This window comes from Suricata suricatta, chromosome 12 (genome assembly GCF_006229205.1).
Source record: "Suricata suricatta isolate VVHF042 chromosome 12, meerkat_22Aug2017_6uvM2_HiC, whole genome shotgun sequence".
Lineage (NCBI taxonomy): Eukaryota > Metazoa > Chordata > Mammalia > Carnivora > Herpestidae > Suricata > Suricata suricatta.
Window position 1 is genome coordinate 73,718,712 of NC_043711.1, and position 12,355 is coordinate 73,731,066.

Sequence of the window (12,355 nt, forward strand, 5' to 3'; positions counted from 1 at the left end):
TCCAGCAAGAGGCCACAGCCAAACACCCTCCCATTTTCTCATTATCAATAGGTTTATTTTGCAGTCCATTGTTATTTTCGCTACCACTGAATAGGAGGATAATTTTTTAATTACTGGCCGTATTTCTCTGTAGAAAACCCCACGCGCGCCTATCCCAATACTGGAGTCTGAGCAAACGAGGCGCCTGTTCCAATTTAGGCAACGTTGGGTCATCAGTTTATTTTCGGGAGGGGGAGGGGGGGAAACGGTGTCGGAAAGAAAGGGCGGCTGTTGCCCAGGCAACCGACACCCCGGGCAACCGCAGGGGGAGGCGGGAGGGGGCGTGGCCTCGGCGTGGCCTGGCGGATAAGAGGCGGCGCTGGCTGCCCGCAGTCTAAGCTGGGACTGTTTGTGCCTGCGGGGCGGAGGCGGGGCGCCCCGGCACCACCTCTGACTACCTGTAAAGGCCCGGGCTTGCAAGCTAGCGTGGATCCGGGCTCATCGCTTCCTCTCCTCACATCCCCTGCGGAGGAGACTCGCTCCACGCCCCAACATGGCGGGCGGGCGCTGGGGCCCGCTGCTGACGGCGCTCCTGACCGCCCAGGTCACGGTGGCGGAGGAGGCCGGCCCCGAGCAGACCGCGCTCCCGGAGGAGCGGAGCTGGGTGCGGCCCATGACCGCCTCCAACTGGACGCTGGTGATGGAGGGCGAGTGGATGCTGAAATTGTGAGTGTGCCCGCACGCCCCGCACGCCACACTGCCCTCGTGGGCCCCGCCCTCCCCGAGCCGCGCGGGCCGCTGTGGAGTCCGCACTCCCCGTAGGGCTGCGCCGGTGTTCGCCCGGAGGCCTGCCGCGCGGGGGCCGGGCTGCTCACGCTGCGCATGCGCGCCAGGCTCTCCGCGGTGACAGCTGCGAGTGCGGCGCATTCACACTTCTCTCCGCAGCAGCCACCCCCCAACTGCTTAGCCCCCTGCCTTTGGGGCCTGAGTTTCAGGGATGTGGTGGGCAGCCTATCAAGGGGAGGAGGGGGAAATGGAGGAAATCTGTGAGAAAATCGCGTGTTTTGGGTACAGGTGTGTATAGTAAAGGGCTCTCTTTCAATGACATTTACATGCAGTACAGTTACAGTTATGTAGCAAGGGCTAGGCAGGGTATCTGTCGAATGGATAATTATAGACTGTGAGGGGCAGGCCACCTTGTGCAAAATACTTTGGTTTTCATTTTGAAGACTCCAAGAAGTCATTGTGAAAAATAAAACAGGAAGATGTGGGTGTTTTTGAAGTTTTAGAGCAAGATTTCAAATAAATGTTGATATTTGTTATCATTTTTAGAGGTAGAGATTTCTGGGTAGTTAACCTAATTGTGCTAGTGTAATAAATAAAGGGACATCACTACATTGCACCTTTTGAACAACAGAATTTAAATTGTGGATGGTGTCTTTGAAGGAGATGGGAAATACAGTTTTGAGTTAGGAACAGGGAAGTAGCTTAAAATTAACTTCTAGGAAGAAAGTGATCCTTTGGAAAAAGCCTTGAAGGAGACAATAGGCCATGTTTGAACAGGCTTCAGAGACCATCATGATGGGCTTGTGGGGAGTATGAAGAACATCTGGAGAAATGATACCTTATCTCCTTAGGCTGTAGATTCAGATCATATAGATACTTTATCACTACTGTTTGGTAATTACTCTTACCTTGAGGACACAGGCACACAGAATTGGATCTTTCCTTTATTTGTCCAAGACCAAATTTTGATTCTTTCAATTTATGTTGCAAATAGATGCCTATGGAGTGAAAGCCTCAGCATGAGATAGGGCCAAAAGTTACAAGCCCCTTAGCAGATTACATTGTTCAGAGAACATAGTGCACATTACTCCTTCAAACATGCATTTGCCGTTTGACCATAAAGAAGGTGATATTTTAGACCTTAAAGTAAAATGCCTTTGGTGTCATAATGAACCAATGAAATGATTAAGGAAATGTGTAGACATGAAGCACTTACTGAACTACTGAATGAGTTTAGTTTGAGGAGGATCAAGATGAAGAAGTCCTTTTCCATTTAAAAGAGAAACTTTTAAAGTAGAGCTTTATTCAAGACTGTCATGTTTGTAATAATTGTAAGAATTTTAGGTTGAGTTTTGTTAGTACAACAAAGTTGTTTTTTTAAAGTAGGTGCTTACACAGTGGAGCTTTCTAGATGTCAATTTTCTGATTAAAACTGAGTTTGTGTATGTATGTGATGAAGGTCAAAGCAGAAATGTCTCAAATCCTTTATAGCTCCTTTTCAGAATAGCCACACACACACACACATACACATACATATACATACATATGTATACACACACACACACACACACACACACACACACACACACACACATATATATGGCTTTCTTTAAGTAAAAGAGCTAAGCAAACTAAAGCTCAGGTGAGTGTAAGCCACGTTAGGTTTATGAATGAGCAACAGCCAACAACTATGTTTGGCCATGTAGACTGTCAAATTGAACTTTTCATAAATGTTCAAGCCCAGACATAGTAACCAATTGCTCTAAACTTGCCATGTGTCCGTGGGGCTGTGATGCAGGATGGGACTTAGAGCCCAGAAGTAAGCTGTGATCATTTTAGAAGTCCCCTTTTCATCAAGTACACTTCAGAATAGGTCACTGTGAAGGGAGGCTCTAAAGGAAAGAAGACCTTTGTATCCAACTTTTTTCCACATACCAGAACCTAAGTCCTGAAGAAATATTGTAGCTCTTATCTGTTTGCAAATACTCCCTTTCCTCCCTTTGACAAAATCAAACACTTAAAGAAAATATACAATTCATTATATTCTTGACTACTATAGGCCTCCTATAAATTTCCAAGAATTCACTCAAACTTCTCAGAATCTTTTTGCTGATGTGTGTAACAGAGAAAAGCCAAATGTGTTAATACTAGCTACCATGTCAACACTATTCTCAAGTAAGCTGAGCATAATAAATGGAGACTGTTCGGGGTCCACAGATGATGCATTTAACTTTTCTAAAGAAGCAATAGGAGACTTTCTGATAGTATGAAAAATTTGACATTACTGTAAATGACATTTCTTTACTTGCTTGTTTGCTTATATGCTTCTTCTCTTCTGGGATCTTTTTTCTTTTATATCCCACTTCATACAAAGCTCCTATAATACAGTTCATGGTTAAATTGGTATTGATAGTTTCAGTTGTTTTAAAGGACATACCAGTGTATTCTACTCCTATTATGAAATTAATTTGTTATATTTTCTTTGTTTTAAAAACAGTCAATTTTTTTGGAACCTTGTAATTGAATTTTCAGTGTTTAAAAAGCACTGTTTCTCTGTTAAGGAGAAATATCAGTTAAAATATTTATAGTAATTCACCATTTCAATTCTGAAATCTTCTTTAAAATCTGAAAAATTATCCCATTACTATTTGCATTTTCTTTAATGCTTATTGTATATTCAGTTTTTCTCGTTTGCTTTCATATATTATTTTATAGTTTTATCCCTATTTCAGCCATGTCTCTATAATTAGCTTGCTGTACTTATCTCTTCCTAACCTCTGATGAAAAGTTTGCCCTTTCTCAGGATTAGGAAAGATTATATATAATCTTCAAAGTACCTTCTTAAATTTTTTTTTCTATTTCCATTGTTTTATGCTATCCTTCATTCCATTACTTTGTAACCTTTGCTGTTTTAAACTTTTTTGGTTCCTATTTTATCAGTCCTTGAGAATGCTGCTTTTGTTCTTTTGGCACACCAAAAATACATTCTATATATTTTTCTGGTATTTTTCCCCTGAAAGAATTCAGTAGATATCCAAGTAGCATTTGATCTGCCTACTTTAAAAAAATATTTTTTTAAAAAATTTTATTATATACATAGAGCACAAGCAGGGGAGAGAGGCAGAGGAGCAGAGGGAAAGAAAGATGTATTTAAAAATTTTTTTTAATGTTTATTTTTGAGAGACAGAGACAGACAGAGTATGAGCAGGGATGGGCAGAGAGAGAGAGAGATACAGAATGCAACATAGGTTCCAGGCTCTGAGCTATCAGCACAGAGCCTGACACAGGGCTTGAACCCACCATCCATGAGATCATGATCTGAGCCGAAGTCAGATGCTTAACTGACTGAGCCTCCCTGGTGCCTCAAGAAAGAATCTTAAGTGGGCTCCACTCTCAGCATGGAGCCCAACTTGGGGCTTGCTTCCCCGACCCTGAGATCATGCATGACCTGAGATAAAATCAAGAGTCAGACACTAAACAGACTGAGCCACCCAAGGGCCCCTGCCAGACCTGCCTACTTTTTAAACTGATATCCAGAAGAAGATTATGTCTTTGCGTTAATTTACCTCTGTAGTGCTTATAGATCATTAAAAAACACTACCTTTCCTGACTTTATTCTAATCAAAATTAGTCACTGTGATGGAGGAAAGTCTCATTTATTTCCCTAGGACTCTATGTTTTAGTAAACTTTTTTTTTTCCCCCAAAATCCATGCCGTCAGCAGCATCACCTTAGCTTGTCAGATAGTTATAATTTTTTGAAGTTTAATAGATTATAGTGATGTGTTGATTGAATGTTTAAGACAAAGTCCTTAAATGCTTGTTATGTTTCAGGTTTAGAGTTGGGGATCTGGGAAGATCCTTTGACTTCAAGGAGCTGTCAATCTACTGTGCTCTGAAGGAAATAAATAGCAGATACAGCATTCATTTATTTAGCAAATGTTTCCTGAATGCTTCTTCTCTTTAAAGCATTCAGCAGTGGTTCTCATCAGGGCACTGTTGACATGTTGGATTGGAGAGTTCTTTGATATGTGGGGATGGCCTGCTCATTGCAGAACTTTTAGCAACACTATTCATCACATTCCAGTATTCATGTGACATTAAAAATTTTTGATAATCTCCATTCCGTATGCACATTTCCAAATGTCTCTGATTGAAAACCACTGCCCTGGATGCTGTTATGGGTATTTAAAAACATGCAAAAGTATAGCTCATAAGTGAATATAGAGGTATTTAATTTCAGATGGTTTCCACAAAGAGTTATTATCCACATCATCATCTCCATGATCATCATCTCAGTCACAGTAAACAGTAACATTGCTTACATCACGTGTCCTGAATGCTGTCTTATTTCGTCATCCCAGCAATCTGGTGCAGTATTAGTATTCTCATTAACTAGAGGAGATGAAATTTGAAAAGGTTAAAGCTTTGGACAAGGCCAGATCCTTAGTAAGTGGTTGGCAAGGCCAGAACTAGAATGCAGGCCTGAGCTTTGCAGCTCCCAATGCAAACCTAGGAGAATAGTGGAGTGGGGGGGGGGAGGATGGCACAGAGCTTGGCCGGCTCAGCCTGAGCTGTCATCTGGCCAGCACCATGAACTGAGTCCTCTTCCCTGTGGGATCCAGGCCCACCCATGGTTTTATCACCTCTAGATTCTCCAAATAAGGAGCATTGTTGCTATATGCTCATTCACCACTCAAACAGGTGCTCTGCCTTCTCTGTACCCCAACTACCCAGGAAAATTCTCACTTCTCCTTGTTTATACCTAGCATGGCCCTTATCACAACTTGTAATTATAAATTAATTTATATGCTCCTCTGATTTCTCCGCTAGACAATAGCTTTTCAGTAGAGAAAGAAAAAAAATTTTTCTGCATATCTCCAGAGCCTTAATAATTATCACATTCAATAAATACTTTGAGTAAGTAAATGAATGAATAGTAGACTAGTTATTCTTTTAATCAAGAGCTTCCTCAACTTTATTACTGAAGTAATATCTGTATATATTGTCTTAGATACTAAGAAGAGTTACTATCATCTCCCATTTATTCATTAATGTAATAAATAATCACTTTGGTCCAGGACCTGCCAGGCTCTGTTCCGGCTCAGTACAAGCGATGCACCAGTCCCTGCCTTCATGGAGTGTTCATCTTAAAGAACGAAGTGGGTTCCATTTTCTCTAGCACATACCATGAATTTTGTAGAGTTATCAATTTTTATTTTTTCTCTACATTTTATGGTAAAATGTCCTAGAAATGATCTTCTAAATAAGTTGAATTAAATATAAGGCTTCCAACTCTTGGATTATTATGAGTCTTTCCATATTTTCCAGATATGAGTGACACGATGTAGTTAAGTCATCAGCTAAGACATTTTTGTTTAGTTTCATGTATTAAGGCATAGAAAGATGACCCTAGTTTACCTCTTTCATCCTCATTGTCACATATTCTTCTGAGCATTTTGGGCAAGATAAGTTCTAGGTGAAAATTGACTATCAATCATTGTCCATTTCATCTCTGCACGGATAAGAAAAAAGAATGTACGGGGACACACTTGTGAAATTTGAGCCAAGACAGAAGAAGAAAATTTGCACATTATTGGGGGAATAAAAATGTATTTTTAGTAAAATTTTATTTCTAGGAACTGTATTAAAGTAACTCCTTTCTCTGAAGTGTTTCATATACTTAATGAAATCTCACACCAAATTCAGTTGATTCATGAAATGAATAATCAAGAGCCTTTAACTACCTTACATATAGCAGAAACTAAGTATAATTTATGCACGAATACTAACATGGATGATGAAAACATTCTTTAGAATTTTGTTTCCCAAAAGTGGTTAAAAACATTGGATTGATATTCAAGTCTGTGTTTTAGCTATCTGGTATTTCAAATGTCTTTATGAAGCTTGCTATTTTATATACCTCTGCCACCTGGGAAAAGCTTAAATAGATAAGATACTGTTGTATAGTTTTCATGACTATAAATGCTCTAATTCCTTTTGGAAGCTCTAAATGAAAGAAGGATTAATTTGAATGTAAAGAGAGTTATGGCAGGTCAACCCTTTTATAGTTCTTAGAAGATTGACATTATGAACTAGTTTTAAATAATATAAATGAAGATCATGTTCAGTCCTTTCTGATGATTTTCACCATGCATTGTATACAGAAAAATTACATCTGTATACACCTACCTACACAGAGAGAGTTCATTAGCATGTGAAAATCATGACTTTTCTTCTTTGTATTCATTTGGCCCCTGAAGAACCTTCCTTTATTAGTTTCTAAATTACCATCTAAATCACAGTCCTTCAGATACAAAAGAATACTAATCATTTGAAAAGCTGCAACAACAGTGGACCAATTCCCAGACCAAAGGCAGAGCTGACTTATTTCTACCACCAAATGCACTAAGTTAATGCTGTTGGTGCACTCCAACACAAATAGCTCTGATTAAATCTCAGAAATAATAGCATTCATAGTCCTTCAGTCTCCAGTGGATAGCAGCTACATAAAGAATGGAATACCTAAAATAACTTCAATGGCATTTTATTTTATTTATTTATTTAAAAATTTTTTTAATGTTTTATTTATTTTTGGTACAGAAAGAGACACAGCATGAGAGGGGGAGAGTCAGAGAGAGGAGACACAGACCTGGAAACAGGCTCCAGACTCTGAGCTAGCTGTCAGCACAGAGCCTGACGCGGGGCTCAAACCCACGAACGTGAGATCTGACCTGAGCCGGAGACGGAGGCTTAACCAACTGAGCCACTCAGGTGCCCCTTCAATGGCATTTTAATATATAGGGATCAATGTCATCCAGATCCCAATTTCTATAATAACCTGTCTAGAGACTAGGTACTGGGATGTAAAAAAAAAAAAAAAAAAAAAAAAAGATGGGGAGCCTAGGTGGCGCAGTTGGTTGAGCATTTGACTCTTGATTTTGGCTCAGGTCATGTTCTCGTGGTTCATGGGATCAAGCACCATGTAGGGCTCTGTGCTGCTTAGGGCCTGCTTTGGATTCTCCTTCTCCCTCTCTGCTACTCCCCTGCTTGGGCACATGTGCATGCGGTCTCTAAATAAATAAATAAGTAAATAAATGAATAAAATATTAAATTTGCATGATTTAATAATTACTGATGTAGTATGTTCATGAGTTAAATGCCAAGATATAGGCCTAGGGAAACAAAGCAAAAAGGATTTAGAACTCATTAAATTGCACTGCAAAATTTCTTCCATATATTGGGTAATTTCTTTCTGGTGTGTTCCCTTCCATCTGTCTGTCTGTCTGTCTCTCTCTCTCTTTCTCTCTCTCTCTCTCAATGTTGGGTCTTCTTTTTCTTGGAGTATCCCATAAATACCTCCATCTGGGGGCTCCTGGGTGGCTCATTCCATTAAGCATAGGACTCTAGGTTTGATTTTGGCTCAGGTCATGATTTCCTGGATGTGAGATTGAGCTCCAGTCAGGCTTTGAGCTAGGTGTGGAGCCTGCTTGAGATTCTCTATCTCCCTCTTCCCCTTTACCCACCTCCCTCTCAAAAAGCAAAACAAAAACTAAACTCTCCATCTGGGTTCTTGCTCTGTATGGTCTTCGGTGACCTTAAGCTAGGTCATTTTTTTTTTTAATGTTTTATTTATTTTTGATACAGAGAGAGACAGAGCATGAGAGGGGGAGAGGCAGAGAGAGAAGGAGACAGAACCGGAAGCAGGTTCCAGGCTCTGAGCTAGCTGTCAGCACAGAGCCTGACGCGGGGCTCGAACCCACAAACGTGAGATCTGACCTGAGCCGAAGCCAGAGACTCAACCAACTGAGCCACCCAGGCGCCCCAAGCTAGGTCATTTAAATCTGCCTTATCTGTTTGACAGTGAGATTATAAAGTTTTGATGAACTAATGCATCATAAAAGTGTCTTGGAAACCAAACAGTTTATTACAAATGTGATTGGTAGTAATAATTGTTCTTAACATGTACCTGTTTTATATAAGTCATCTAATCTCCCAATAACCTCCTAAGATAGCTGGTGATATTATCCCATTTTGCAGTTGAGGAAGCTCAGGCATAGAGCAATTATTAACCTGCCCAAAGTCACATGGTTAACTTGTGGTTGGTCTTGTTGAATCCTCCGGCAGTACTCTTACCTAATGCACTGAAATGCCTTTTGAAGTATACTTAATAATAAAATGTCTCCTTGTTTCCTAAAGATTACCAACTGCTTGTTCCAGTAACATCTACCAAATGTGTTTTAAGTTTATTTATTTTTGAGAGAGAGAGAGAGAGCACTTGTGCACAAAAGCAGGGGAGGAGCAGAGGGAGCAGGAAACACAGAATCTGAAGCAGGCTCCAAGCTCCAAGCTGTTGTGCAGAACCCGATGTGGGGCTTGAACTCAAGAACCACAAGACCTGAGCTGAAGTCAGACACTTAACCAACTGAGTCATTCAGGCCCCCCTGAATGTTTTTTAAATATGTAGAAAATTACTTTTCTCAAATAAAGACTATATATTTTTTTAATTTTGTTCACTTATTTATTCAGTAAATATTTATTGAGCACTTTCTGTATCAGGTATATACATTGCCCTGGAAATGTGGAGATGTGGAAACACATGTTTAAAATCAGCTATGTTCAAAGATGTCAGTGGATTGGTTTTGGATCATGTTTTCTGGTCCATATATATCTCTGGGATATCAGGGACTAGACAGTGAGCTGAAATGAGAAGATTAGTGCCCTTTTAGAATCTTTTTGGAATTGGCTATTCTAGACCCCTCTTGAGAAGGATGAACAATCCTTAGAGTAATTGAAAAATTGTGCTTAAGTCTGGCTGCATCTGGGGGCCTGGCTGGACAGAGAAATTCTTGTCTTGCTTTGGACAGCCCTTTCTCTGCTGGGCTGTGCCTAATCTCAATACTGGTCTTGAAGTAAATGCAACTCTACCCATCCTGTTGACTTTTTAACACCCTGTACCTCTTCATAATGTGAAAGATCAAAATATTGCCCAATTTCAGTTTGCTATTGTTTTTCAGGAAGGTTGGTTTGTATACATCATTGCATTGAGTGTTGCATGGCATTTACATGCATGCTTCCGCTCAGGTCGAGTTAAAAGGGTTTGTAAATGATGACCTAAGAGCACCTTTGTGCCTGTATCTTGTTACAGAATTTGATCTTTTAACACTTTCCCCTTTTATTGCCTTTCCTGAGGCATTTTTTCCCCTGTGTGTTTTGCATTGTTTGTCTTATTCTTTTTCTTTTTTAATTTCTTAATGTTTGTTTATTTTTGAGAGAGAGAGAGAGAGAGAGAGAGAGAGAGAGAGAGAGAGAGAGACAGAGGTGGGTGGGACAGGGGCAGAGTGAGAGGAGACCCAGAATTTGAAGAGGGCTCCAGGCTCCAAGCTGACAACACAGAACCTGACATGGGGCTCGAATTCTCAAACCACAAGATCATGCCCTGAGCTGAAGTCGGATGCTTAACAAACTGAGCCACCCAGGTGCCCCATTTAAGCAGATTTTTAAAGTATGCCTAGTTGGTGGCATCACAAAATAGTATTCAGTGTCCAGTGATCTTTTATTCCTGGAGTATCCTGTCCCATTTTGTAAGCATTGATTAATTTTATTTACTGCTTTTTCCTTCTGGGTATTATTCAGCCAAAAAAAAAATATATATATATATAATTTGTCCATTTGTGTTAATGCATTTTTGTGACAGTATCCTGTAAATGTTAATTTTCCTTTCACTTGTGTCCTATGTTAGTACTTCAGAGTGGATTTCCAGCACATGTTTGTTCACAATAGTTTATATTAAGCATAGCTCAACCAACTCTTAAAATCTTCATCAGGCATATTTGCTCTCAATCCCTTCTTAGTTCAAATTTTATCTTCCTTTCTGTTTTAGTTTCCTTGGACAACTGTACATTACTACAAACTTAGTGGCTTAAAACAATGGAAATTTATTCTCTCACAATTCTGGAGACCAGAATTCCAAAATCAAAATGTTGGCAAGGCTGGCTTCCTCTGGAGACTGTGAGAGTGTCTTTTGCATGCCCCTCGTAGCCTCTTGTGGCTGCCAGCAGTGCTGACACCCATTGGCCTGTAGCTACATAACACCCATCTCTGACTACATATTCACAGGCCTTCCTCCTTCTCTGTGTCACACTTCCTTCTTCTTTCTCTGATGATAACCTGCCCTAATTCCAGGATAATCTCATGCCAAGATCCTTAATTTAATTATATGTATAATGACCCTTATTTCAAATAAGATCATATGCACAGGTATGGGGGCTTAGGACTCGGACATATCTTTTTAAGAGACACTATTCAATCCACTATATTTCTAAACAAGAGTCTTCTCCAGATTCCTATTTTTAACTTCTACATATGAAATCCTATACTATGTTTGAGCTTTATGACCTATTTATGATGTTTTCTAGGATCATAGGAACAAAGTGAGGCCCTTAGCGTATTGCCTTGGTGATGGCCTAACCTTACAGTTTGCTTCCATCCTGTCCTTCCCTGATCCATTATCCAAAGAGCTGCCGGGTGACTTTTCAAAATATGTGAATCTGATTATGAGTCTTACTTTTTTAGAGTGTAGGTAATAAAGCTTTGAATAAAGTCCTAACTCCTCCTACACCATTTTTAAAGTCTGAATGATGCCTTCATCCTGTCCTGTCAGTACTCTGAGCCTTCATACTTCCTGTTTTCTCTCAGCTTAGATTAGAACGTTCTCTGATCCCTCTCTGGCTATTGTTCTCACTTGAGATCTTAGCATGGATGCTTCTTTCTCTGTGGATCACCCAGCTCCCGAGTGTCTTGTACCATCTGCTCTGCCTTCTCAGTCATGGCACTTGCTACCTGGATTGTCATTACCCCTGTTTACCTCTTTTCATCTGTGGATGATACAGTCCACAACAAGGAAGGAGGCACTACGTTTGTCTTGTTCACAGTTGTGGTCTCAGTCTCTGGCATGCTTAGATCATGTTTGTTGAATGAAAAAAATAATGTAAAAGAACAGAATTCTGGTTGAATTCTCAAGTGTTTATTTCTAATTCCTCTCCTATTTAAGAAAGTATCCATATAGCCAGCCTAGTCTATAGCTTCTACTTTCTGAGAATGGTTCAGACTGCCACTTATCTTTGGAAATGATTTGCATCTGGGAGGACCCTCTAGCAATAAATCATCTGGTCTCCACCATCAGATCTCTACGTTGATGGGTCTGAAACTGGTTTGGGTAGTTTAAAGAGGCTCTTTTGAAAATTGTCTGCCATTAATGGGACACTCAAAATAGTTTCACCCTGAAAAATCATAAGCTATCTGGCAAGTAGTACAGTTTGGATTTGTTGTAAGAATAACTTTGAAATAAAATGTTTTATGTATTTCAGTAATTTGTGAAAATATCCTTAAACTTTGGCTAAATTTTTCCTGGGGAATTGATATTTGTACATTAAATTCTAGCAGGGAAATATGCTTGTTTTTCTATATCAAGTGGCTTTGGAAAATTTGCTCTTGTGCTTCCCTTTAGTTAAGAATTTACTTTTTAAATTTAAATACATTATTTCTCTATTTTGTTTTACAGATTTTTTTCAAATGTTTTCATTGATTAGC

General features: G+C 39.8%; 1 protein-coding gene across 1 annotated transcript in view; it reads left to right on the forward strand.

Moving 5' to 3' along the window:
- The first annotated feature begins 326 nt into the window (after nt 1-326).
- The window catches only part of TMX4 (thioredoxin related transmembrane protein 4), a 42,098-nt gene continuing 30,069 nt past the window's right edge, over nt 327-12,355 (forward strand). The window contains exon 1 of the mRNA XM_029917625.1: nt 327-705. Within this exon, the coding sequence (XP_029773485.1) occupies nt 533-705 (173 nt within the window). The 5' untranslated portion in view covers nt 327-532. The remainder of the gene's footprint in view (nt 706-12,355) is intronic.